The sequence below is a fragment of the Eulemur rufifrons genome, chromosome 28, assembly GCF_041146395.1.
Source record: "Eulemur rufifrons isolate Redbay chromosome 28, OSU_ERuf_1, whole genome shotgun sequence".
In the NCBI taxonomy this organism is placed as follows: Eukaryota; Metazoa; Chordata; class Mammalia; order Primates; family Lemuridae; genus Eulemur; species Eulemur rufifrons.
The window spans coordinates 20,128,403-20,156,340 of NC_091010.1; the positions used below are offsets into that span (position 1 = coordinate 20,128,403).

The 27,938-nt window shown below is 57.3% G+C and overlaps 1 protein-coding gene across 2 annotated transcripts; it reads right to left on the minus strand.

Moving 5' to 3' along the window:
* Positions 1 to 851: 851 nt before the first annotated feature.
* On the minus strand, positions 852 to 26,291 carry SPOCK2 (SPARC (osteonectin), cwcv and kazal like domains proteoglycan 2). 2 transcript variants are annotated; one of them, XM_069460804.1, is made up of 11 exons: positions 25,920 to 26,291; positions 12,827 to 12,835; positions 12,423 to 12,468; positions 12,083 to 12,197; positions 10,651 to 10,765; positions 8,835 to 8,949; positions 8,260 to 8,379; positions 7,544 to 7,762; positions 5,631 to 5,693; positions 4,487 to 4,624; positions 852 to 4,392 (listed from the first exon to the last, which is right to left on the minus strand). In XM_069460804.1, exons 1-11 carry the CDS (start codon positions 26,106 to 26,108, stop codon positions 4,247 to 4,249), a joined length of 1,275 nt encoding a protein of 424 aa, XP_069316905.1. In that variant the 5' UTR covers positions 26,109 to 26,291; the 3' UTR covers positions 852 to 4,246. The 2 variants fall into 2 exon arrangements, with proteins under 2 accessions (XP_069316905.1, XP_069316907.1); XM_069460806.1 differs by lacking the exons at positions 852 to 4,392; positions 4,487 to 4,624; positions 5,631 to 5,693; ... (5 more) ...; positions 12,423 to 12,468; positions 12,827 to 12,835 and adding an exon at positions 24,688 to 24,731 and having other exon boundaries at positions 25,916 to 26,291.
* Positions 26,292 to 27,938: the final 1,647 nt, after the last annotated feature.

The following is a 27,938-nucleotide window of genomic DNA, read 5'->3' on the forward strand; positions in this document are numbered from 1 at the left end:
TCTTGAAAAAAAAAATAAAATAGTTAAAATAACTTTTATGTTATATGTATTTTACCACAATTTTTTTTTAAATGCCCTTTCACCCAGTCATTCCACTCTGGCCATGTGGCCTGGGGAAACAATCCGATGGACCCAAGCCCGACACAGCACTATTGATGTCAAGGAATCGGAAACAATATAAATGTGCAAAAGTAGGGACATGGATAAACTCAACAGAGTACACTCACATTGTGGAATCCTATGCACCTATTAAAGGCATGTCCCCAAATAATTTTAATAACACAGGGTAAGATTTATAATATGTTAAATGAAGAAAGCAGGACATAGTTTGCTCTCTGCTTTGTGATAGAGATGTGTTTATTGGCATATATACAAATATAGGTTGCAGATATATCTGCAATAATACCAAAGATATTTTCAAGTCGTTCTTGGTCCTCCCCAGATAAATCAGGCCCCTGCTCCCGGCCCCGTCCTCTCCGAGGTCTCGAGAATGAAGGTGAGTGAGAGAAACGTGCTAACTCTGACAGTCAGGACTACAGGATTTCATCTGTGAATGCTGTTTTTGTAAAAGATAACACCAAGGAGCGGAATAATCAGAGTATTGCCAGCAGGTGGTGTTTATAAAGTTTTTATTTTCCATTTTCTTAAAAATAACATTTGATTTCCTTTATGCATGTGTGGAGTGTACTTGTTTCCTTAGGCTGAGTAATAGGCAGAGAAAGACAACACGAGGCAGGGTCCCCAGGTGGAGGCAGGGGTGGGGCGTGAGGGGTGGGGGTGCAGGGGGAGAAGGGAGAGGTGGGTGACCCTCGGGACGCTTGAGTGCCCATCGACGCACGCACACGGTCTAACACTTTGTTTTTCGATTTTTTTTTCAAGACATCTAAAATTACTGAGAGATACGACTTCAGCACTTAAATCTACAGACGGAAATCCAAGCACTTGAACACAATTCTTAACTCTAAGCTCAGTTATTGCACGTCACACAGTTTAGGCTTCAGGCTAGAAAGCAGCTTGCTCTGCTTGGGACTTCCTCAGAGTGGCTCCAGTCTCCTCTTGCACCCCAGTGTCTCTTCCCTGGGGCTCCCGCCGGCCTGCAGCCTCGCAGTGACCCCGGGTGTCAAAGATCAGCCGTTCCTTCTCCCCAAGGGCTGAGGGCTCAGGCTTTGGTGAAGTGGAGGCTTCCTGCGTTGATGCCAATGGTCCCCACCCACTCGGGGTGAAGTTGGAGGCACACGAGCTCACGAGGCCGAGTGGGAGGCCTGCCGCTGAAACCAGGCAGGCCGCAGGGAGCAAGTGTGCCCACCTCCACCTGCAGTCGCAGCCCAGTGGAACCCCAGGGGCAGCCGGGACGGCCTGTCCCACTCTCATCCGCTCGGCCTCCTGCCTGCACTCCCCAGGCCTCCGTGCCCATCACCTTGGCCCCTCTCTGAGTGGTCTCTCAAGGCACATTTATTTTTTCCACCCCCAACCCATCCAATCTTAGACATTGACCTCTCCCAGCACCCGTGGGCCGAGGGGCGTAGCGGGACCAAGGGCAGCTCCAGGGCCAAGCGAGAAACCGTCCTTTTAAAATTTGGTTGAGCCCCTCTCAGAGCAGCCCTAATTCCCCTGCCTGCCTAAGCCAGGGAAGAGGGGCAGGAAGGAGCGAGGGCATCCAGGGAGGGGACATGTGGGGCAGGGTGGCAGGCAGCTTGGACGTGGGCACTAGGAGCTGAGGAAGGGCCAACCTGCAACCTTGCTCCTGAGGAAATCTTCAGCTTGTCTAACAGGAAGTCACTTGGAGGCCTTCAGCCCCACTGGGACAGCTGTTTTTGTCTACCTTTGGGGGGACCCCAGAATCAGTGGGGTGAAAAGCAGTGTGGGGTCAGAGAGAGGCAAGGCTGGACCCTGCAGTCCCGCCAGGGGCCAGTTCAACGCCTTTTGCTTTCTTCCTAAAACATATTTACAAGGTCAGACAAACGTGCACAACCAAAGACCCGGAGACACAGAGAGCACACGCCCCCCAGGAGGGGAGGGCAACAGCAAGAGGAGGGGGATGCCCCTTCCTCTGAGCCCCCTCCCCCAAAGCCCCCCAGCATCCTCAACAGCAGCCCCGAGAAGGACAGTTCCAGAAGCCCAGCTGAGGCAGAGGGAAGAGACAGACTCTGATCCTAGTGCGAGCAGGAAGCTTCGAGTAGCTCCAAGTCGGAGGAGCAGCGGCAGCTACCCTACACGGACAGCAGAGGGCTGAGGTGGGACAACATCTCCCTGAACTGAGCCAGGGGCCAGAGGAAGGAAGTGGAGGACAGAAAAGGGACAGGAGGAAGAAGGGGACTAGGGGATCCGGAACAGTGCGACACCTCAACGATCAGAACTGTGCTGTGGAATGGGAAGCGGTTTATGGGGCTAAGAGGAGTTTTGCTATTTACCCAGGAAGGACTTGGACGCTGTTGCTTCCAGGGTGGAGGACAGGGGCGGACGGGGTGAGGCTCCTCTGTGAAGTCAACAGAGCTCTGAGGGTGCTGGGAGGGGCTGAGAGAGCCGGGCAGGGAGGCCCCCCACATTGACCCGGCACCCCACAGGCCACCCAGTGCACAGGGCCCTCCCCACACTCCCAGGCCACCTGGATGGCCCCGCAGGTTCACACACTCGCACACACATGCACACACACACGCACATGCACTGCACTCACCATGCACCGAACGGTATCAGAGGCCCAAGTCTGGGTAAGAAATTCTTCACCAAAGGTGTTAAGGAATTTGCTTCAATAGGGGAGAACTGGACAGATTAGGGAAAACAACAACAAATAAACAAAACCCACGGGACATCTTCTCATCTGGTAAGATGAGCTCCCACCCAGTCGGGGGACTTGGGGTAACACTGAGGTGTGGCCTCAGAGCTTGGCTGCGCCAGTCCTGTCCCCTCTGACAACTCCCACACACTACGACTCCCGCAGGGGCAGCCCTAGAGGACCCTCAGAGGGGGCAGAGGGGAACACCAGGGGCTGAGAGGAGTGGGGCTGGGAATGTCCCAAGGGTGCCTCTCCCTTGAGCAGGAAAGTTGGTCTCAGGGTAGGAAGGCTGCAGCTTCCAGCAGCTTCTCCTTTATAGGGTCTCAGGAGCAAGTCTTTCTATGGGTCTGGGCAGGTGGAGAGCTTTCAGTTAGGGGGTCAGGGAGGAGGTGGGCACACACACACCCCTGGCTGAGAGACCCATGCCCCTCAGCCTGGTCCTCAGGCTCCCTGGGGTGAAGAAGGGGACCCCAGCAAGGGAGATGAAGGCAGGAGCAGCATCCCCTGGGCTGCCAAGAGGGAGCCAGGCAGAGCTCACTTGCAAAACCGCCCACCCACTGTCCCCGAGAGAGCTGCCCAGACCAGAGCCACACATGAGACCCACAGAAAGGGGCGAGACTATTCCGGGCTCTGGCATTCAAGGCTGCCCATCTCCACTCCTAGGAGCTCTCCCAGGATCTGCACCTGCCGATTCCCCTGCTCCTCGCCGGCACCAATGGGAAGGACCTGGGATAACCAGTCCCCTCCCCTGCCTCTCAGCTTCTGCCCCCAGCTCCTTCTCGGCCACCTTTGGCCACTCTGGCCTGAGTTAGGAGAGTTTCTCTAGTGCTTGGGGATTTGGCGAAGGAATGGGGCTTGCTGTGGCCGGGTGTCCTGGCCCATCTCATCTGAAGCTGGCAGGGGTGTCACACCAAATTGGCCCAGTTTTGGAATGACCCCCAGCCAGTAGACAACTCCTTGGCCTCCCTCCCCTCTGCCATGGGGACGGCCTGCAGGCCAGAGCCTGACCCCGAAGGGAGATGGGGAGGGTAGCAGGGGTGGGGGCGGCAGGGCTGGCTGAGCCAGGGTAGGAATGGAACCCAGGGTGGCAGGGCTCGGCTGCAGGGAGCATCAGCTAGAGGGCATCTCATTCATTCCATCAACCTGCCAACGAGTGTATGTGTGTGAATGTGTGTGTTTTAAGACCAACAACAAATGGGAAGAAAATAGCTACAAGGAGGCCGAAGGGCCTTTGGGTGACTCACTCTGCCAGGAGCAGTGTGGACCAAGGACACGTTTGTCAGCGCATGCCACACGCACACACACTCATCCGTCCCAGCCACACGTGCCACACGCGCGCCATGCACACTCACACGTCCAGTCCTCCCGGTTGGAGCCAGGGTCCTTCCGACTGCATTTTCCGGATCCGTTGGCCAGGCCGCCCGCTTCTGCTCAGGTCCCTGCTGGCGCGCCCCGCCTCGGCTCCGAGGGCGTCTACCAGATGTAGCCTCCGTCGTCCGCCTCGCCCGCCTCACCCTCCTCCTCCTCGGCCTCCTCGCCTGCTTCCTCCGGCTCCTTCTCCTCCTCATCCTCCCAGCCGACGCCACTCCCAAAGTCCCCCGAGAAGCCCACGATGTCGTCTGTGAGGGGAACAAGCCATTGGGTGGGTCAGGGACCTGCCCGCACCCCCCAGCCCGGACCTCCCCCACGGGCCCTCTCGGCGCAGGCGCTCACCGCAGTCGGGGCTCCCGCGCATGCGCGTGCTGGTCAGCTCCAGGCCCAGCTGGTCCACACACCAGCAGTCGCCGCTCCTCTGGTCACACTGCATCTTCCGGTAGTAGCCGTCCTCGTCGCAGCTCGGGATGAAGCCGCCTGAATGGGACAGAGCCCAGCAGGTCGGAGCAGGGCCCTGGGGCGTGGGCTCCTCAGAGAGGCGGCCTCGGAGCCTCGGCACGGGCAGGAGTCCAGATGCCCCCAGAGCCCAGCCAGGCCTGGCACTGACCACCCAACAAGCCCAGATGCCCAGGGCCGGGCGCTGCCCGCGCTTCTCCCCGCTCCAGTCACTGGAGATGAGAAACCTGCTTCCTTAAGCGACCAGCTCAGCCCCCTGTGCTGCCCCCCATCCACCCCCATCCTTTCCTTGGTCCGTGGCCCACGTCTCCTAGGACAGCCAGTCTGATCTCATGGCGCTGGATGCCCGTGATCCTAGCACTGCTCCCCCAGCCTGGCTGCCCGCTGCCCGGAAGGCCCAGCCTTCTCCTCTCGGCCCCTCGGACCGGCCTTCAGCCCACTCTCTTTCCACAGGGCCCCGGACTGCTGCTCCTCTGTCCACCCAACAGACGGCTTCTGGGATCACACTCTGGGGACCTAGAGATGGACTCTGCCCGCGTGGTGGGAAAAGAGACCCACATGGACGATTATAATACCAGGTGCCCAGCCAGCCTGCGCTAAAGGTCCACGAGGCTGGGACCAGGCCTGTCCTGCCTTCGGCTCTGAGCGGGGCTGGGGTTGCTGCTGTCTCGCCAGGGCTGTCATTCCCAGGTCAGCTGCGTATGTGAGCGAGTGTCTGCCGTGGAGGGGCCGCACGTAAGCTTTACTCAAACGTTGCTGAACTGAATTGGAATGGAGGGTCCTAGGATCCTTCTGTAACCCAACCTCTAGCCCTGGCATGGATGGGCGTACAATTAACGCTTCAAACACACTTACTGAGGGGCAGATTGGGAGACCCTGCTACGTCACACCAGGAGGACAGACCAGGAAGAGAGCTTCCCTCTCCTGTGGTCCCAGGCCAGGGCTTCCTCTGGGATCGGCGTCTGCCTTAACGCCCAGGGGCTGGAGCCCCTCTCGGCCCCTCCCCGAGTGCCCAGCGCAGCCTCACCTATCTTCTTCTTGGCGGCCTCCTGGATCTGGATGCGCTCCAGCTCCGCCAGGCAGGGGGGCTCTGTGGGGAGAAGCAGCCTCTGATGGGGCTGTCCCATGGTGCTGGTGGGACACGCCCAGCCCTCCAAGGCTTAGAAACCCAGGCAGGGGCTCTGCAGGATGAAAGCACCCAGCCTCTGACACAGGGCCCCCCACAGTGGGTGGGCCGCACTGATCCCTCTGAGATCCCAAAACCGGTGCGGGGACTCTGCGGGGCGAAAGCACCCAGTCTCTAATTAGAGGAGCCCACCCCACGGCCATGGACCACCTGAGGTTCCCAGAAGCCTGTGGCTCCCTGAGGGTATTAGGACTCAAGGGATGAGTAAACGGGATTCAAAAGAGGAGGTGGGGTGAACACAGACACCCCCGGGTGAGAGATCCGGGGGAGCATAGACTAGACAGAATGTTTGGCAGAACTCTCAGGCCTGGAAATGCAGTCGTGCGCCACCTGCCGGCATTTCTGTGAACGACATTTCAGTCAAAGACACATTGCATATGCAACGACGGTCCCATATGGTATTTTTACTGTACCTTTGCTGTGTTTAGATATGTATAGATACGCAAATACCACTGTGTTACAGTTGCCTACAGTGTTCAGCACAGTAACATGCCGCACAGGTTTGCAGCCTAGGAGGAGTATGCTAAACCACGTAGCCTGTGTGGTTAGCAGGCTACACCACGTAGCATCGTTTAAGTGCACTCTATGATGTTTGCAGTGACACAGTCGCTTAAGGACGCATTTCTCAGACTGTATCCTCGTCCTTAAGTGATGCATGACTGAAACTGGAAGCCAACCTCTAACTTGTCTGTGACCTTGGGAAGTCCCTGCCACTCCAAGCCTGCCTGATTGTAAAACGAGGGCAGTTCCCAGCTCCCTGCCCAGGAAGGCTGCGGTGGAGAATGAGGGAATGTGCTTCAAAGGCCTGGAAAGTCACAGTGCTGCGGCAGTGCACGTGGTGGGAAGGTTGGGCAGTTGGGGGCAGTGAAACCAATCACAATACCTCACATCTGCAGAGGGATTTGTGAATTACACGGCACTCTGCACACAGATTTCCTCAGTTCATCTTCACAACAGTCTCCCAGAGAGGTGTTGTTATCTCCCAACTCAGATGATGACACGGAACTTGGAAAGAATTGGTCACTTGCCCAGGGTCCCAAACTAGCATATGGTGGAGCCCTAGCCAAAGCCACGGCCCCTGGCCTTGGATGCTGTGCTCCTTCCAGCACGTGGCAGAGGCAGCGGCCTGGGACGCAGAGCACCAGGGCCTACCCCAGCTGTGGCAGGCAGGTCAGCTGACCCCTCCGGACCTCAGTTTCCCCACTGATGATGACATTTGCCACTTAGCCTAGATGAATGATCTCTAAGCACACGTCAAGCCCTGGTTCCAGGTATGTACAGCTAACAAATGTCGCCACATCTCTAAGGCTGATAACCTAGGTAATCACTTATTTGGGGCACAGAATGTGCCCAGAAATGGGATGAATGAGAAGCAAATGCACCTTTAGCTCTAAGACCCCCCACTTGCACGGCCCTTTCCTAGGCCCTGCAAGCGGCCCTAGAAATTTTACATTTGTCATTTTTCATGCTCTTTCTTAAAGAAGGCCTCTAAAAATACATAAGCTTTAGGACCCACAAAATCTGGACCTGCCTCAGAGCCTGCCAAGGAAGGGAATTAAAAGTGCTGGCTTCCCTGGGCTTAAGAGATAGGTGGGGCTCTGAAGAGGTACAGAAATGGGAGAGCTGGGAAAGCTCTGGGCCCAGGGAGGTGGCCAGCAGGGAACTATTCTGACTCCCAAAGAGACGATGGAGCTCGGGCAGAGCCTGTGCTGGAGGGCCAGGGGCCAGGGACCGGGGACAGGAGTCACACTCACTCTCCCTCCAGAAGCAGAAGCACCACTCGGCAGTGGAGACCCGGCTGTCCTTGTAGGTGTCGCAGGAGTTGAAGAAGGGGCGGATGCAGACCTCGTACTTGTCCAGGTTGATGGCGGCCAGCTCCGTCTGGTCCAGGAAGAGGTCGGCACTGGTGTCCAGCTTGGAGAACATCCAGCCGATGGAGTCTTTGCAGCTGGCCCCCAGGCTCTTGTCCAGCCCTGAGAGGAGACTAGGATTCAGACGGGCTCCTGCCGCCTGTCCATCACCTCTCCACCTCCCCACTCCTCCACCCTGCACCCCTCCCTCATCCCCAGCCCTCTGTTCAGGGTCAGGGCAGCTTGGAATCTAACTGTGGGGTTGAGAAACTCAAGAATGGCCAGAGGTCCTTCCCTCTGCCCCTCCACAGGACTGCACCTAAACCATCCAATACCCCGTTCAGAAAGCCCTTCGGGGAAAATAATTCCTGGCTACCCATTTCAGGGACTAAGCGCCCTCCACCCATGCTAAGTCCCTGCTGGCTAACCTGTCTCTCTCCTGCCACGGTGGACACTGACCTCCTCTTCTTCCAGGGTTAAGGCTCTTGTCAGGGCCTATATTTCAGGGCCCAGGGTGTGGCAGGAGGGATCAATGGCAGGCTGGCCCAGTGCACATCTGTCTCCTCCTCGCCTTCCCTGTCCCCCTCCCTCCTCCCGGACAGAGCACCCAGCTTCTATACCACTGGCCGGGCTGGCGGCGCTGCTGGCTGAGCCGTTCTGCTTGGAGTTCTCATGAAGGAGCTGGAACCAGTCCCGCAGCCGATCGCCCAGGTCGGCTAGGTCCTGACCCGTGCAGGTCTCTGCAGAGGGCAGAACAGAGAGAAGGGTTTAGAGGTGAATGTGGAGCAAAGCAGCAGTGCAATCTCTGCCTGGGATCCTGCCCTACTGGCCAGTGGGCCGGCCAGTGGGCAGGGATTCGGGGGTGAGTGGAAATCAGGGGCTTCCCCACCTTCCTCTCCTCCACCTCTGTCGTCCTCCTCCTCCTCGTTCCTTCCTAGCACCAAAAACACACAGCCTAGGCTCCCTGGAGCTGAGTCCCTCCCTCCGGCTGCCTTACAGACACCCAGCAGAGAAATGAGGGCTGAGGCTCTGTGGCAACTAGGTCCCCTTTCCCCACGGGGCCCTCAGACCCTTCCCCATCTTTGCCACTTCTCCATTCCTGCTCTGCAAACCCTTTTTACCACCCCACAGCCCTGAAGGAGAGGCCCCCCCGCCCCGCCCCGCCAGCCTGGCTGCAGCCCGGCACTCGCGTTACCTGGTTTGCCATCGGCGGTGGAGGTGGCAGCCTGCTCCGTGGGGCAGGGGCAAGGGCCCTCGCACCTCACAGTCAGCTGCTTGCTGCTCAGGCACGCCTGCTGCTCCAGCTTACACTGTGCAGGAAGAAAGGCCGGGCTGGAGGGGCTCACCCCACGGCTCCCCGCAGCTGGGGGCACCCTCCTCCAGCCTCCCTGGCAGCCACATCTGCCTTCCCCAGTGGAGTGCCATGAACAGCCATGAACAACCCTCCTGGCCCCACTGCAGGTCAGGGTGCACAGTGTGAGAGGCAGCAGGCCCAGGAAGGGGGTCCCCGGGTGCGGTCCCCGCCGTCACAGCACCCGTGAACCCTGCTCTGCCCAGCTTGCCCTCTCGGAACATCTGTCCTTCCCAGGACACCATCTGCCCACCTGTCCCCTCACCCCTGTCGCCCTGTGTGTGGCCTGCCCCCTGCTCTCCTGGCCTGTCCTCCTCCTCACCACGGTCCCTTGCTCCCTGTGTAACCAGTCATTGCCCTCCTTCAGTGATGCCCCACCGTCACCCGTGGGCTTTTCTCAGCTGTCCTGGTAGCAAACAGCCACAGTCTGTTGAACACCTGCCGACTTCTGGCCTCCCCTAAGGGCTGCGTCTGCCATGGCGGTTTGACAAAGCCCGTTCTGACAGGGGCCCACCCGCCCCTTGCCCTCACAGCCTTTTACCCTGGTCCTATCTGTTTCTCCCCGTGGGATGGCCGCTAATGTGAAGCGGGTCCTCACAGCCTTTTACAACATTATCTCACTGGGTCCCGACAGCTGGGAGGGAGGATTGTGTTTCCCGTGCTCAGCAGAGAGCGTCAGGGCGTCAGGGCACAGAGAGGCCCAGTGACTCGCCTAAGGCCACGGGCTGGGAGGAAAGTCAGACCTCCTGCTGACTCTGCTCCCTGCAGGACAGTGTGACAGCTTCCTGCCCAAACCTCACCTTGCCCCGGCTTGTGGGACATTCGCTCTTCTCCTTCTCCTTCTGCCAGCTCTTCCCAGCCCTTCGTGTCCCTCCTGCCCCTAAATGCAACCCCTCTGGCCTCTTGCTCATTCTCTCTCTCGCCTCCCTCCCTGCTCCCTGGGTGACCTCATCCTCTTGTCCTCTCTTCATAACTTCAGTACTCAGCCACAGCAGGTGATTCTTAAGTCTGCATCTCCGCCCAAAAGGGCCCCTCGGCCCTGGAACCCTAGCCAGCCGTCAGTGCCCTCCAAACCCCAGCAATTCCCAACTCCTCGTTGCTAATAAACCCATTCGTCATCAGCACCTGCATTTCTAGGGTACTTCAAAGTTTATAAAATGCTTTCACAAATACTGTCTCATGTAATCCTCACAAAAATTCCGTAAGGTGAGAATTCGTTCTCCCGATCACAGTTCCTGCTCATATTGTCTTCTCACGGGGAACTCCTTTCTCCTGCCCAGAACACCCCTGCTTGCTGGGCACCACCACGTGGACATCCTTTCTTCACTGCCTCCCAGCTGGCGACAGAGCTCCTTCCTGCCACAGCCCTCGGCACTTTCATGTGGCCCTCACCTCACTCTGACATGCAGTTACCTGTCCACGTGCCTCCTCCAGGCCTCGCCCCTACCTGCACCTGCCTGGGTCAGGGACAGGGTCTGGCTCCAACTCTCAGGTAGCCCCAGCCAGGGCTGCAGGTGTCCCTGGTGTGGCTGGCTGCTTTGAATGCACTGGCCTTGCTGCCTGGCCCCACGTTTGTCCCGGAAACCCCTTGGGAGGCCCTGGCTAAGTTGTCCTCTCTGTGCCTCACCCCCATCCCCTCCCTGGGGCAGGGGCCCCTCACCACCGAGCTGTAAGTGTGGCCATCAGAGCCGCAGACGGAGGCGAGCTGGGCCATGTGGCAGGGCTTGCAGTTGGAGTCTCTGTTTCCATGGAATTTCATGGTGGGCTGCTTGATCCTACAGCACAGGGTGGGGAGGACACGGGGAAGGAGGTGAAAAGGAGGAAGGGAAGGTTCAGGAGACTATTCCAGTAGGAAGTGGCCCGACAATCTACAGCAGATCACCACCTCCCCGCCACCCCCAGCCAGGCCCTCCTCCTCTCCGAGGGTGGAGCCAACTGGGCAGGCAGAACCCAGCTTCCCTTTTCCAGGGGTTACTGAGCCCAGCGGGGCCTTCAGGTAGCAGCAGCTCCAGGTCTGCCTGCAAGAGGTTACAGGGAATCACACTACACTTAAGGGATCATACCAAATCAGAGGCTGCAGACTGATGGCCCCTGGGCCACGCACCTCTGGCCTTTGGGGCCACATTTGGACACTAGGGTTGTTGTGGTTGTTCACCAACATTTGCAAAATGGGAGAGTTCACATAAAAACCTGGATTCCTGGACTTTCTTGGAAAAATGGAAGAGGTGGCAGTCCTGGAGTTGTGTTCCCACATAGCCACCAAGGGCCAGTGCCGAGAAGCAGCTGTTCCCCATCCACTGGGCCTGTGCTCACCAGAGTGGCTGTCCCCAAGCTCTCTTCATGCAGTACCTCACCTGCTGGGTCCCTGCAGGCACCCAAGATTGCAACCCCAAGTCTAATCTTTGGTTCAGGAGAGAGGAGAGGAAAATGGGACCTTTTCCAGGGGTCTTGGAGCCAGGAAGGATCTTGTCCTTGGGCTGGAGCTAAGGCCCCCTCAAATGCCCCTCACTCCTTCCTCCTCTGCAAGCTATAACAACCTTGCAGAAGTCGCTGCATGTCAGGGAGGGAAGGACCCTCAAATTATCCAGGCTAATCTATTTGTCTTAGAGATACAAACATCAAGAGGAGAGGTGACTCCCTGGGTCCCACAGTGTTTGGGTGTGGCTTCCTCTGTGCTTGCTTTCCTGGATAACTCACTCTGGGGGAAGCCAGCGGCCATGTTGTGAGGACACTCAGGCATCTCCGTGGAGAGGTCCACATGACTAGGAACAGAGGCCTCCCACCAACGGCCACGAGAGTGAGCTTGGAAGAGGATCCTCCAGCCCCAGACAACCGCTGAGATGATGCAGCCCCAGCCAGTACCTTGACTGTAACCTCAGGACAGACCTGAGCCAGAACCATCCAACAGAATCACTTCTGGATTCTCGACCCTCAGAAACTGTGTTACATAATACATACTTGCTGTTTTAAGCACGAGTTTGGGGGTAACTTACTTCACAGCAATAGACAACTAATTCATAAGGAGAGGGTCAGTCAAGCCCTCGTTCTTTGAACAAGCCCCTCCTGGGCTCCCACCTCCCCAGGTCCCTTACCTGTGCTCCAGCTTCTTGCGGCTGATGCACATGGCGCGCTGGTAGCCCTGGGCGATGCACACCTTGTGGCGGCTGCACTTCACCTTCTGGCAGGGGTCCTTGGTGGTGTCCAGGGCTGCAGGAACACAGGACCAGAATACAGGTCACCTGGGGGAACCCAAGAAGCCACAGCCCTACTTCTGAGCTGGGAGACCCCTCCCTTCGGCAGCCCTTGATAACCGGAGCTCCTGAGCCAGGTCCGGCTGCTCAGGGAGCCCGCAGGGCAGGGTCAGGACTTGCCCTCTGGTCTCCAGTCTTCCTGGTGTCAGTCACCTTTCCCCACCAGGGAAGGGTGTGTTACCTTCATCTCCTTGCTGATTGTCCTCCCAGCTCTTGATGTAGTCATCCTAGAGGGGACAGGGAGTGACAGGGGAGATGGAAGGGCTAAGATTCATACCCCAGAGGTGCAACTGCAGGGCCAAGGAGGGGAGAGGCCAGGCCACTGCTTCCACATGCAAACTGCTGTCACCCTGGTGGCTGCCTAGGTGACCCCATCCGCCCTGCCACTTGCCTCCCCCAAACCTCTATCCCCCTAAACCCATGCCCAGAATCCCTTCCAGCCTCTCCCATAAGTTCCTTATTCCCCCACACCATGCTGGCTGGGTGCTGGCAGGGAAGGACAAGGTGGGGGAGGGTGTGGAGGGTCAGGCAGGGTGAGGGGTTGTACCCTGCAGAGACCACACACAGTGAGGCGGCAGTACTCACCTCCACCTCCTGGAAATCAGGGAACAGCATAGGCCACAGGAAACGCAGCAGGAGAAAGGGAGAGAGGAGGGGATGTCAGTGTGGGGTCCCTGGGGTCCCTTCCCTCACCTCATCATGTAGCGGTGGGTGCAGGGCAATGGCCTTTGATGGCTAGGTCCTCTGACCCCTGGGCACTCCAGTTGGAGGCCAGGGTTTCCATGTCTTCATCACAGGGAGCCTCAGGCAGGCGTTGGGAGCAGCAGGGACCCATGGATTTGAAAGGGTGAGGCTCCTCCACCTCCAGCCCAGCCCCGCCCCACCACCAGGACAGATGTCGGAAGGGCCCATGCTGCCCGGGAACAGCAATTCTCAGGCCTGTGACCCGGGTGTCCCAGAAACACATTTTCTCTCTTCTGCCAAGTTTCCCTTCCTTGGCAGTCCCCTCTCCCGACCCCTGGCCACCACGTGAGTGAGGCGGGAGGAAGGCCCTCTCCTCCAGGCTGCAAGGGCACGGTTCTTTGCTCAAGGTCTGACTTTGCTGCAGAGCTCAGATGGTGCACTGAGCTAAGCGGGAGGCCACGCCAATGATGACGGCTTCCCCTGTCATCATGGTCCAGTTTCAAACCCTCAGAGTCAGAGGATCCTCAAGAGGCCCTACAAGGTCACCTAGTCCAGCCCCCTGTGTGTGCAGGAGAGGTCAGAAAGCCCAGAGACAGGTCCCACCATCCCAGAACCCAGGTCTCCTGACACCCAGCACAGACCCCTCCTCTCGCTATAACACACTGTCTCCAAGACCTACGGCACAGGGAAGACCTTCTCACCCTGCTCTGCCTCCCGGGGCCTCCATGTGCCTGTGGACCCCAGAGTGGTCAGAGGCAGAGCGCCTCCCAGCTGACCCAGCTCCCTGGCATAAAACGTCAACTTGTCTGGCTTTTCCTCCGTTTCCCCTGTGGGTGGAGACAGTTGCTAAAAACCACCCAACAGCTCCCAGGGCGCTCCTGGTGGAAGCTCTGCCAGGCAGGCAGGCAGGGACTTCTCAGGACTGGAGGCTGGCAGGGCTAAGGAGCCAGCCGCCAGCTTCCTTGGCATGGAGCTCCAGGAGGGGCCCTGGGAGCTGGGGGTAGTGGGGCATGAGAAGCCACGTGCAGCTGCGTCCCTCATACTGAGGACCAGAGACGTGCCGGGGTAGGGGGCAGAGGTCACCTGTGGGGTGGGGGTGGGCAGGGGCTAGACTGTTAGCTGTCAGGCCTGGGCAAGAGAACATGGGGCTCTGGCACCAGAGGGCACCCACATGCAGGCAGCAGTGGCCACACAGGAGGGCACCCACAGGGCTTGGACAGTCCCAGCGCCCTGGGCTGGAAGTTGGCACACATCTGAGCAGGCAGGGGAAGGGGACTCCAGGCAGTTGGTGTCACCACTGAGGGAGATGCGCCATGTACAGATGTGTACCTGAGTGTGTGCTTCTGCGCATGTGCAAGCATTCAAGCAGACCCAGATGCACGCACGCTCACGGGTCTGCATTATACAGCATGTGTGCACAGGTGCGTGTGTGTGTGTGTGTGTGCGTGTGTGTGTGCGCATGGCCTCGTTCATGCATGTGTGGACATACGCACACACGTGTACAGCAACAGTAGGGAAACAAGGACACTTTGAGGCAGTTCACCCAATGCCAGATGGTTTTTATCCAGAAACGAAGTAACAAAACCCACTCTGTGAGCAGCCTCCAGTTTTCACACTCGGCGCCGTGGCTCTCCCTCCGGGTGAGGGCAGCAAGGTGGCAGCAGGAAGGGGGAGGGCAGGAGAGCCGCAGATGTCTCCTCGCCGGTCTGGCTGGCGCTGGCTCTGCTCTCTCTGCAGGGCCTGCTTTCATGGGAGTCTCTTTCCTCCCCTATCTCTCTCACTTAGCCTCTCTCCCTACCCCTTCGCTCTGCCCACACCTGGCCCACTTGTACACGTCCAAGCAGCCAGGTGTCCTCAGCCCTTGGGCCTGGGGGCAGGCAGAGGAAGGGGCTTCCTGGGAGCCCACCCGAGCCCCTGGCTCAGGCTCCCACCTGGTTCCACAGGGCTTGATCTGAGCCCTCCTGAGACGGTTGGGCGAGCTTCGGAGGGGGCTGCAGGCACAGCTTCCCTGGTTTGCCAAGGCCAAGGGAAGCCGGCTCTGACTCAGCCCTTTGCTCCAGCAGCTCCTCGGGGTGCAGGGGTCCCCCGCCTGCTGTCCACTCCACCACAGATGGGACATGGAGGCCGGGAGAGGTCAAGTGGCTGAGGCCAGGGTTACAAAGTTTGGAGCAAATGGCCTCCATCAAGCTGGGGTCTTTCTATCTGCTCCCATCATTCCCTGGGACAGGGTAGGGATGGGTGACAAACAGGACAGGGAATATGGCTGGGTTTCAGGAGGCAGGTGTGCGTCACCTGCCCTCAACCAACAAGATCTGTGCCCCACAACCCACCCACACCGGAACTGGAGCAGGGAAGCCTGGCCCCTGCTCTGGGCTCCTCTGGCCCCTGGCACCAGCTGAGGGCCGTGGTGCCTGCTCACTGCCACACTTGGGCCCGACCCTGCCACCTTAACTCCATCTAGGCTGTGAGCAGTACAGGGTGGGTCCTCAGAGGTCGAGACCAAAAATTTCTGCCCAGAAATTCCAGGGAAAGTGGGGGTAGGGGGTGAGAGTGCTAAGAAAGGGGCTTCCCCAGCAGCTTCGCCATCCCCCAAACTCCGAGGGAGGGTTAGGCCCCGTCCTGACACGTTTGCAGGGCGGAGCCCTTTTGTGCAAAGCGCCGTCCTAGGTTCCCGCTACAGCTCTGCCTCCCCGTGGCCATGCTGTGGTGGGTGGGGTGGAGGGAGGCCTCAGCGTTCTAGATCCCAGGTCCCCCACCTCCAGGAGAGCAAAGCAGCCAGCCAGAGAGTGATGAGGAGGGGAGGGCCTGGGGGTCCCACAGATCGCCATGCTGCCCCTAACCGGCACACCTTGGGCAAGCACCCTGCCGTCTAGGAGCTCAGCACTTATTCCCTGTGGGGTGCCTGGGGTCCAGGAAGCACTCAACAAGTCAAAGCTGCTATGACAGGAGAAGAGACCGTGGACTGTGGGCAGAGAAGACGCGGGAGAGAGATGCCACACGAGGAGTCCCAGGACAGTGGAGAAAGAGAGAGACCACCATGGGAAGAGCAGAGACCAGTGGGGGTGTGAGCAGAGTCATGCCTCAGCGGTTTTAGGGGGAAGGGTGCCGAGGAAGCCCTGCAGGCAGCATGGGAATGGCCATTCTGGGGGCAAAGCCCAGGGACACGCGTAGGGGCCCCTAGGGTCAGGAGGGGGCTGGTGCCATCTATAACCTGAAAAAGAGGTGCTTGGTGCAAGTATGAATAATGCTTTTCAAGGCAAGTGTGGTGTCTATTTATGGCACCCACGTGGGCTCATTAGCCATTGTGAGAAATGGTCTGATAAGGGCACTGGGGTCTTCCTAGAAGTGGGAGGCCTGGTTCCACACTGGCTCTGAGGCCAACCTCACTGCAAAATGGGCGTTTGGAAGAGCTCACCTCTAGTGCTCTAGGGCAAGGACCAGACTGGAGAGGAGACGGGTACAGGCTGAGACTCAAAGTTCTGGGCTAAAGGAAAAGCGTGGATATCTTACCTGGTTAGCACAACCAGCTCTGACCACAGAGCAGATGGGTGAGAGAAACTTCTAGAATTTACAAGTGCACTGCGGCTTGTATTGAATGGTGCTTTTAAAGTAAGCCCTCTCCAAGTATTTCTATGGGTCTGTCTTCCTTTTATCCTCACAATCCTGTGAAGTGAGCAGAGTCAATAGGATCTATAGCATAAAAAATGAGAAAACTGACCAGGCACAGCGGCTCGCACCTTAATCCCGGCACTTTGGGAGGTCAAGGTGGGAGGATTGCTTGAGGCCAGAAGTTCTGGATCAACCTGGGCAACAAAGCAAAACCCTGTCTCTACAAAAAATTTAAAAATTAGCCAGGTGTGGTGGTGCAGTGCACCTGTAGTCCCAGCTACCGGGGAGGCTGAGGCAGGAGGATCGCTTGAGCCCAGGAGTTTGAGGTTGCTGTGAGCTATGATTGCACCACTGCACTCCCGCCTGGGTGACAGAGCAAGACCCTGTCTCAAAAAAAAAAAAAGTTAACACCTTTACACCAATTAGCATGTGGGAAGCATTGTGCTAAGCACTTTACTTTCATTGGTTTGTTTCCTCCTCACAATAACTCTAAGAGAACATTATTATTATTATTCCCATTGCTCAGGTGATAAAATTGCGGCTCAGAGAGGTTAAGTGACTTATGCAGGATCACAGAGCAACTGCATAGCAGAAGAGTCTTGGCACCCAGAACTGATTCCAGAACCCGTGCTCCTAACCAGGACTCCGTAAATGTTAGCTAATGAAGAAAGTCCCAGGCCAGGGTGAAACCAGAAAGCCCAATCCCAACCTATGGGTGGTTTCCCCTACCACACCGGCTCTACCTTAACCCCTCGGCATGAAGTCCTGCAGCCAGGAGAGGAGGGACTGGCAGTGGATGGGGAAGACACCTGGGAAGCCCCCTTCTCCAGGCGCTTTCCAGAAACCCCTCCACATGCCCCTGGTTCGGCTGGCTTGGAGCTAACCCATCTCCAGCTTTGATCTCTGCGGCTCAGCTCAGTTGCCATGGAGACAGGGCCCACTGCGCAAGCTGGGGGAGATGATGAGTGCGCAGGCCTAGCCGGGCTTAGGGGGCACATGCTGGGTGTTTCCAAGCGCTGTTTACTTCCTGTCATTTTAATTAGCACCCAAATCACCCGCTCACTTCACAGCTTGAATTAACCCAATGTCTCCCAGCCTCTCCATCTGGTGGGAAGGATGGGACGCAGCAGAGAATCAGGGAAGGAACAGCAGCCCTCCAAGCCCTGATTCACTGCAGTAAAAACCCACCCTGGGCAAATCTCCACTTGCCTCTTTGCAGCACAGTGCGACGGCGAGACTGACGCGGCTCCCACACCCCCTGCATGGAACCAGGGCACTGGGTTCCTGCTTGGCCTCGCCACTGATGGCCAGCAACAGGGTCACTTGCCCTCACCGGACTCTGCTTCCTCGGCTAGCATAAGGATGACCTCCTTGCCTTCCTCTCTGAGCCAAGAAGGACCCAGTGAGATAATGTCTGGAAAAACACGTTGCGAACTGTGAAGCTCTGCACACAGAACAGGACCACTGAGCCCCGGGTTCTCTGGCACACACCTGGGGAGCCTGGGGCCGCGGTGGGCAAGAGGCCCCTTTGCGTCTTGCGGTCACCAGGGGCCTCAAATACAGACTTCTGACATTGTCTCCAAACGAGGATATGCAGCCAGAGGCACAGTGGCAGGGTCGAAGGAAGAAGTTCATCATAAGACTAAATAAACCACAACTTTTGTAACCCTGTTATAGCATTTCTTCATTTTTTTAATAGATCAAGAATCTCTAAAAATGGAAGTGGGCCAGGCCTCGCTCAGCCTCCGAGAGGCCGTGTACCAGAATGATTTTGGCCTCATTCCTCAGACAGGGGAGCCTGTGCCGGAGCCCCGCCCACAAGAGAAGGCCCAGGAGTGGGGTCACCTGGGGCCTCCTCCCGCCCTCCCTGGGAGGAGGCGCAGGAGCAGAGAAGGATCCAGAAAAGAGCGAGGAGGGGCTGAGTGGGGCCAGCTGGGGCTCCTCAACAGAGGACTGACGCCCCCAGCACACACCCAGGAGAAGGCACCTTGAGGAGTCAGTGCCCCCGTGTCTGGGGGGCAGACGTTAAATCCATTAAGTCCGTGCTCCTCTCTCAGAGGGGCGCAGGCCACGTGTGAGGCCTGGATAAACACAAGGAGGCAGGCGGCTGAGCGACTCCCGCCTCCCACCTCCTCCCCTTGGAGGAATTTCCTTGGAGGGCAAAAATGTGCTTATCTTCCCTCCTGCCTGCCAGGCGCTGGGCCTGGGCTCAGGTATGCCCTCGCCAACACCCACCTGGCGCCCCAGGCCTGACCTCTCTGCTACGCCAGTGGCATCTTGGCCACTATCCCAGTCCTTGGTTTCTGCCCCAGGCGGCGGCCCCAGTGGCCCATAAAGGGCAGAGAACAGGGGGAACGTGCAAGGGGGCCTGGGCCTCTGTTCTGAGCTGCCTTGGGGCCTCAGTTTCCCTTCTGGAACACGGGGGTTGAGGGGTCAGGATTTAAAGCTCAGGGATATCTGAGGAAGACCCCGGACACTGGAGCTGAGGAAACACAGGCATGGTGCAGAGGAAGGACACTGAGCCACGAGGAGATGGGGTGTCAGGTGCCTGTTTCTTCCTCTGTATGATGTGGGGGCCCAGTGCTCAGGCTTCTGAGCCTCCCTGGTTCTGCTCCTTCAGCTCCTCCAAGCTGACAACTTTGAGACGAGTGAAAGGAGGCTGAACAGTTTCAGACCGTTCAATCCCCCTGACCCGTGCCAGGGAACAAGGGCCCAGGAGTCTGCATCCAGGCAGAGGTAAGACACCGGCCAGGCCTGGTTTGTCCTTCTGCAGAGGGCAGCCGGGACCGCCTAGGTGTCGGGGAAGAGCAGGAGAGGGCAGGATGCCCTGCCTCGGGGAAGCTGTTCTCCACTGAGGGAGCCCCGCGCTTACCCACGTCTGATGGGTGGTTGACCTGCTCCGTGGGCTAAAGAGGGGGAGGAGGAAGCACAGAGCAGCCCCCACCAAGGAGAAAGGGGGAGGCTGGCAGCAGCCAGGCACAGGCTCCCAGGCACAGAGGGCTGAAGGACAGGGAGACCAGAGGTCAATCTTCCTTCACGTCGTCATTGACTCCCTTATCCCACAAGTGAATCACTGGAATTCAGGAATTCATTTTGGGGGTTCAGAGAGAGAAAGTGATCTCCCCCAAATAACCAGCACAGTCAGACCAGAGGCCCACTGCTCGGCTGCCTGAACCTACGGCGCTGCTACCGGGAGAGGACGGGCTGGATGAGATCCTGTCCAGCTCTCACATTCCACAGTACATACGTTTACATTGAGCAGCCACTATGTGCACACACACACTGTGCAATGCGCAGGGGATGGAGGGTAAGGTGCACAAGGCAGTCTGTTCCCAGATCCTGTCCTCAGGGGCTTACCATGGGAGGAATGTGACGAGCACCCATTGCAAATACCAGCAGGACTCGAGATACAAGCCCACAGTGTAAGTGATGCCATGAGGCAGCACCCAGTGCATGCCGAATGAGCTTATGGCCAACAAATGCTGCAGCAACCCCAAGGAAGGAGATATATCCGCAGCTGAACGCTGGCCACGCCACTGGGGGGTCAGAGGCTGGCGTGCCTCAAGACTCACAGCTGGGCCTCACCATGGCTGGACACAGTGGTGTCCACACTCTGTATCCAGGCCTAGGTCTGGGCATACATTTCCCCTGTCCACAGCCCTAAGGAGACACATGCTACCCCTGCAAGGAAACATGCAGAGATAGCGTCATGGACCGCATGTCTGTGTCCTCTCAAAATTGCATGTTGAACTCTAACCCCCAATGGGACGGTAGTAGGAGGAAAGGCCTGTGGGAGGTTTAGATGAGGTCAACAGGGCAGAGCCCCCACGATGGGATCAGTGTCCTTTACAAGAAGAGAAGGAGGCTAGAGCTCGCTCTCTCTGCCACGTGAGAACACAAGAAAATGTCTGCCTGCAGGCCAGGAAGAGGGCCCTCCCCAGACATGGAATCTGCCACCACCCTGATCTTGGACTTCCCAGCCTCCAGAACTGTGAGAAATAACTGTCTGTTGTCTAAGCTGCCCCATTTATGTCATCTTGTTACAGCAGCCCAAACTGACTAAGATGCATGGTCTGTGTCTCCAGCCTGGTGTTGCCCCAAGATGCCATTGGGCCCCTTTCTCAGGCTTCTCAATCTCTAGCTAATCTATTCCCTACCCTGGTCTGGGCACAGAGACTTCTCCGGGAGGAAAAAGCAACTCTCTTCCTTCCTTAAACCCAAAGACTCACTTCCCAGTCTGCAGAGGTGGGGTATGACAGGTGAGGTGTATCTGTGGGTGGACAGGCCATTGACAGGCTCTTGTGCCACCTTCCAAAGTCACAGAATGCCAAAGCCTCTGCAGATTATTTTATTAGCCTGTCCTTTCAACTAATGGGGAAATCAAGGCCCAGAAAGGTGAGGTGGCTGCCCCAGGGTCAGACAGCTACTTGTGACTTCTCACTAGGAAGATGAGCAGGGCGCTCGCTGGGCCCCTGGGGCCCAGGGTGGGACAGGGCTGTGCTAGGCCTCCTGGTAGCTGTCTGATCTTCTGAAGAATGGGGGTTGGGGATTGGCTTTCTGTCCTCTTCAGACTGCTGGAAGACTAGAGGAGCATGTAACAGCCTCTCCAGGCAAAGAGGGCTCTTCTCTTCCTCTCCTCCCAGGCTTGGAGTTCCCCTGGGTGCTCTAGAGTCCCTCACCACGCTGACACCACTCCAGTGGGAGAGGAGTTAGAAACCCAGGTGGAGGAGGAAGCCAGGGAGGGACCCACCCTCCCATCCCCAAACCCCCATTATGGAAACCATTCTGACCCACTTTCGGGTTCTTCACACACACCCACACTTATCCACGAGCACTGGTGCAGCTCGTCCCCACACTTGCATTGGTTTGGGGGTGGGGGGCAGGAAGGAGGGAGGGTGGTGATAGGGGAGCCCCTCTGTGGCTAATACTTGCCACTTGCCTACTTGGTGTTCATGAAAACATGAGAATCGTATGTAGCCAGCAGGTAATAATATCCTTGGACCAGACTCAAGTCTCTGGCATAGCGGGGTGCTCAGATCTGCAGTGAACAGGTGAATGCGTGAACATGCAGTAACATCTTTCTCATGGAGGCTGAGGCATGGGGTGAGCTAGGCCCAAAAATGATGATGCATCTGGTGGTTTTTCTATGGGGGATGGGAGGGTATTACCTGAAGTGGATGCCGCCAGCCCTATGACAAGGTGCCTTCAGGTGTCTGAAACTGAAGCTCCGAGGGGTTACGTGATGTGCCTGGCATCCCATAGCCAGTCAGTGGCAGAGCCAGAGCCTGATCCCAGGCCAGAGCTGTCCTGGCACACTGCACTCTGGCTTCTTCTGGGTGGGGAGCTGCCTTTGGAGTGTTGCTAGGCCCAGGTGGGGATCAGGCTGGTGGCAGGCAGCTGGAGACGCTGGGCGCTTTGGCTTACCTTCCTAGGAGGTGCCACTCCTACCCAGGGCATCCTTGGAGACTAACAAGGGCGGACCCTTCCTTCCCATTTTCCCTAGGAGTTAGGCCTAGAGCTCCCTAAAAACCCAAGTTGAGTTAAATGATCTGGATTCAAATCCAGGCTCTGCTACTCACTAGCTGTTTGTTCACCCTTGGGTAAGTTACTTAACTTCTCTGTGCCTCGGTTTCTTCAACCATAAAATGGGCAGACTATAAAGTAACACTACCTATCTCACAGACTGTTAAGAGGCACAGGAGCCAGTGCATGCACGGTGCTTGCTGCGGAGACTGGCAGGTGTGCGTGCTCACTGCAATCAGTGGTTCAACATATATTAGCCGCGGGCCTCCCGAGCGCCAAGCACTGGGCTGGCACTCATAATTAAAATTTAATGGAAGTGGAGTACAAAGTAGAGAAGAGCCAAGTAGAAAGAGAACAGTCAGTTCTTTCCAGCCAAGCTCTTTGGAACCTGCCCTGAAGAACACTGCGTAATGAGCCGGTCTTCTCTCAAGTGTCCATCTCTGTGAGAGGCCCCTGGATGCTTTGTTCCAAAGACCTGCCATAAAATTCCGCACAGTTTTGCAGGGAGTGAATTCAGAGATAGGAGCATCGGGGATCAGAGCGCTGAAAAGCCCAGAACTGCCCAGGGCAGGGCACAGCTAGCTCTGTAGGCCGGGGAGCCAGGCTGAGCCCACAACCTCCCCATCTTCTCTGCCACGCATTTCCTCCTCCCTGGCAGCAGGGGACCAGGCACAGGATGTGAGAGCCGTGCCCACTGGAGGGGAGGATTACTCAACTGGTAAATCCTGCCTTCCCTATAATCCTGGTGCTCAGAGAAAGAATGCCAAGCTGAACACCCTCCTAACCAGCCTGAGCAATCCAAATCGGAACAACGCCCAAATTTCCTTCCTCTTCCTCCTTCTCCTGACCCCTGCGACGTGATTCCCTTGACTTCCTTGCTTAGTTCCATTGACGCCATTTGATGAGACATTTCCCTGACCCACACTACTGACTCCTTCGCTCCCATTCCCTGAGAATATTCCACTTCTCCTGCCTTCTTCCCTAATACCAAGGCAACCTGGGGGCCCTGTGCCATTTTGTGATCGATTATGAATAATGTCCTGGCTCAAGCTGGCAACCCCTTAGGGATTCAGAAGGAATTCTTAGCTCTCTTTCGAGGAGCCAAGGACCATATTTTCAAAAGAACTGGCCTAGTGGAAATGTATATAAAGCCCATTGCGGCCAGGCGTGGTGGCTCACGCCTATAATCCTAGTATTCTGGGAGGCCGAGGCGGGAGGATCCCTTGAGGTCAGGAGTTCCAAGACCAGCCTGAGCAAGAGCAAGACGCCCCATCTCTACTAAAAATAGCTGGGCATGATGTCATTCACCTGTAGTCCCAGCTACTCAGGAGGCTGAGGCAGGAGGATCGCTTGAGCCCAGGAGTTTGAGGTTGCTGTGAGCTAGGCTGACACCATGACACTCTAGCCCAGGTGACAGAGTGACACTCTGTCTCAAAAATAAATAAATAATTAAAATATGTTTATTTTATTAAAAAGAAAAAAAAGCTGGTTGCTATTGTGCCCGTCTGGAGGACCTTCAGCCTGAGGATGGGAAGTAGGGCCTCTCCTGGCAGAGGAGGGATGAGAAGTGTCTAGTGCTAGCAGGGCCCCTATGTACCGTCTATGCACTGCACAACTCCAGGGGGCACCATTCCCATCTTGGCACCCCTAGAGTTATGCAATGCAGTGGCTCTGAGCTGGCAGCCTCTTTTCTGCCTCTCTGCAGAAGATGCCAACAGATCCCCAGGGCCAGACCCTCCTGCCCAGCCTTCTTTGTCCTCCTTCTCTCCCTGCCCCTGTCCTCCTGCAGCCAGGGCCACCTTAAATGGGGCTTTAGGGGAAATCTGCCCGACAAAACCTGAGGCCACCAAAACCAATACATGCCCTAAAGCTTTCCATGAATCTTAAGGGGTGGGGGGAGGAGTCCTGCAGAATTTCAAATCTAGTGCCTTTCTTCTGATGAGCAGGGGAGGAAGGAGGAAGTGGTTGGCACCAGTACAGGGAGACAGGTGGGCAGCCCTGTGCCAGGGGGTCAAGCAGTAAGTCATTTATTCTCACCCGCAGAGTTGGCTATTGGAAGCAGGTGGGAGAACGGAGGTGGGGAAGAATCCTTTATTTTTAAACCTTTACTGTTCTGATTAAGCATTTCTTTTGCCTCTGACCTTCACCATTTTGGCAGATCAAACAGCCAGCGAGTCCAAGGGAGGCCTGGACCAGTGACACATGGATTCTGGATGGGCCGGCCCGCTGCCGCCCCCTCGCTGCTCTGGCGGGGCTGCTGCCCGGGCAGCGGCAGGAGACTGCAGCTAATCTGCGCTGGGCCTGCAGGTGCCTGGGAAAGGCCTTGCTGGGGCCCCGGCTCCCTCGGCTGCACCAGCCATGGGTGGGGCAAAGACGGACACCAACAGCCCACTGAGGGGCCCAGGTCACTCAGCCTGGGGACCTGGCTGCCTGCAGTTCCTCCTTCCCTCTGTGAATTACAACCTGCCAGTTTGACTTTGGAGAAACAGTCACTTGTTTCACGATAACAAAAACACCCCTATTTCTGCCTCTTCCCATCACTTGGCTGGATATCATACGAAGCATGTGCGTTTTAAACAAATTTCTAAGGAACTTGAGGATGCACTCAGTAAAAGAGAAAACGAGAAAGGTCATGGTGTGGCCTGTGTTGTACCAGGTGGGTCCGACAGAGAATCTGGGAATTGAGGAGTAAGAACTGGGGTCGCAGAAGAGACCTTCCGGGGTCAGGGCGTCAGTGAGCACCAGGTCGCGGGGGCCAGCTTGCGTCTGTCTCGGCGCAGCCGGTACCATCCCCCACTAGCCCCCCACCATTCTCAGGCTCCAGCCACGCCCTCTGCCCTCCCTCCCTCACCCCTACTCCCCCACTCCCCGCCTGGAGGACGGAGCGGGCCCTGCTGGGAACACCGCCTCCGATTTCCCCTCTGATCTACAGGTGCCGGTAAACAAAGTGCTGCAGCGACGCCGGCTTGTCCGCAGCCGCCTCCCCGCCCCCCACCCCCAAAGTTCTGCCCAAGGTTAAGCCTGGGTTCGGGCGGGCGTCCGCCAGGGGCCCCCAGACCCAGCTTCTGGGCTCTCTGCTGCTCAAGCCCACGGGACCGGGGGTCTTCCCTCCGGTTCCAAGCCGCTCCCCTGGCTCTGGGCTGGGCTACCCCGCTGAAAGGTTGATCCAGGAAAACCAGCCTCGGTTCGTGCGCACGCCCCTCTGCCTGGGGACCCCGGACCTGGCTCTAGCGGCCACCCGGAGGTGGCCTCGGGCATTTTCACCGCCGTCGCCCGACCCCCATTACGAACACGCCTTCCACTGTCTCGCCTTGGGAGGGTTGCTGGGAACCCCCAACTCAAAGCCCCGGCCACGGTCCCTGTCCCCCTCATCCCTCTCCCCCAAAGCCCAAGGTGGGAACAGAGGGCACCCGCGCGAGCTGATGCTACCTTCCCCGCCGGCCCCACCCAGACCTGCGGGTTCTGCAGTGCCTCATATGTGCAGCCTGCAGCATCCGCCCGCTGGGCTCACACACAGGAGGGGCGCAGGTCAGGGCCAGCCGCAGCAGGGCCCGTCCTCCTCGCCCAGCACCCGCACCCCTGCTCCGCGCCCGGCCCGCAGGGGAGACCTGTCGCGGGCGCCCCCGGAGCGTCTTCTCGCCCCGGGCAGGTGTGGGGCTGGGGTCCCAAGGCCGCGGGCCGCGGGGACCCGGGGAGGGGGCGCCGGGCTGTGACTCTTGATGTTTACTCTCCTTGCAATTAGCGGGCTGGGCTGCGGGAGCCTCCCGCTGCGACATGCAGCGGCCGCTCCCTGCAGACCCCAAGCTCCCTCCCCAAGCCCGCGCGCCCCGGGCCCTCTGCCCTGGCGGCCCTGCGGACTCACGTCTCGGAAGCGGTTCCAGTGCTTGATCTTGCCGCTGTACTGAGAGATGGACGACAGCCATTGCTCGTCCTCCATGAAATTGCCGGGGGTCTCGCCCTCCTTGTGCCCTTTGGCGTCGCCTTCGGCCAGGGCGGCTGCGGCGAGGAGCAGCAGCGGCAGCGCCAGCCGCCCGCAGCCCGGGGCGCGCATCGTGGTCTGGATTGGCCCTGGGGGGTTTCGACTTCTGCAATATTTTGATGTCCTTCCTGCCACCCCGCTGCTGGCGAAGCAAACGCTGCCGTCTTCCTCAGCTCTCCTCCTGCAGTCTGTCTCCGGTGACTGACGGATGGTGGGTCGCGGCTGAAATGTGACCTGGTTAGGCGATGCACTTGTCTGAAAAAGCCCAGCGCTGGACGCGGAGCGGAAGAGAGAATCAGAGAGGCTGCGCCAGCAGGGGCTGTGTCTGTAACTGTAGCATCAGCATCACGTTTGACATCATCATACCTGGTTGAAAAAAAAAAAAAAAAAAAAAGGAGGGGGTAGATTTCAAAGCGAAGCGCTGGATCAGAGCGCCAAACGCCAGCCAGCCGCAGCGGAGCCGAGCCCAGCCCCGCACACAGGGAGTCGCAGAGCAAGGAATCAGAATCCTGCGATGTCCCTGAGCCCCCTCCAGGGGTGGAGAGCATGAAGGGCCCGGTGGGGGGGGGGTCTCCCCAGGGAAGATAGGACTGGGGAGAAGACACAAAACTGTCCGGTTACAAAGCCAGGCTCGGTGTCTAAAAGGCAATTTGGCCAAACACTTTTTTTCTCCCCTTGCCTCCCACCCAGAGGGGCCTGCGCCACAGCCCTGGCAGCTGGCTTCCCGCGAGTTATGGCCCTACCGTAATGGGTGGCTTCGTTAAGACAAAAGCCATATAACAACTGGCTGCCTCGGAACTATTGCTCCCCTGCGGCACATGCCTTTCTCAAGACAAGGCTGAGCGCTGAATGGCTGTGGAACAGAGGCAGATGTCCTCCTCCTCAAGCAGCTGTTTAGGGGCTGTCACCCCTTTTGTTAGCTCTTCCTAGGGCAACCCTAAAAGGCAAATGCCTGACCATTTCATCTGCCTTGGGGCCACAAATTTGGAAAAGGCACATTTGCTCATGGGTCTGACTTCAAGTTAGTTTTAATAAGCTGCTGGGAAAGGGGGGTGGGAGGAAGGCTGTCTGGTTTTGTTCGAGGGGTTTAGGTTTTTGTTAAAATTGTGACCCTCCTCATTGCCTGTAGAAATGTGTTGACAAACCAGCTGGTACCGGCTGGAGGCTGGGCACAGTCCAGGATCACAGCAGAAATGGGGCGAGGTTTACATTACAAATAAATTGAAGAGGAAACAGATAATCTGTCAGGACAAAGCATATTGAACTTTTGGGACCGAAGCCCTAGATTGTGTTGTTATAAAAAGACTTGGTTGCTGTGATCTTAAAAAATCAAAAGCACTGAAAAACATGATCTTAATCAGTAGGAAAAAACACAGGTTACAAGGTTCCTAGGCACCCTGAGTCTCGCCTGCCTGACTTTGAATGCCTCCGTGGCTTGGGCTGGAGTCCCCTTGGGAAAACAGAAAACAATAGCTCTCTTTCCGTGTTTTCTTGTTTTCTTTGCAGTTGGATTTAGTGGTGGTGCTGCAGGAGGCCCTGGCCCGTTGATGTCTTCTTCTCACAGTAAATAAAGCAGTCTTCCTGGGCTGTATAGTGGTGCAGTACATTGGAAAAGCAGGTTGCTGTCATTATAGACCGGGGTGGTGGGGTGGAATCCCACTTACTGGCTGGATTCTTGGGCAAGTTACCTATTTTCTATCTAAAATTAATGATAATACCACCTATCTTATACAATTGCAATGAAACTTGAGCAAAATTACAAACTAAGTACCTGGGAATAGTAGGCATTTAAAAAATGTTAGTTCTTCTTCCCTTAGGTTGGGAAGAGAAGGCTATAACATCCTATAGTTTGAAGATTTACCAAACTTTGCCATTTTTTCCCACTATCTCAATCCTGGTTTT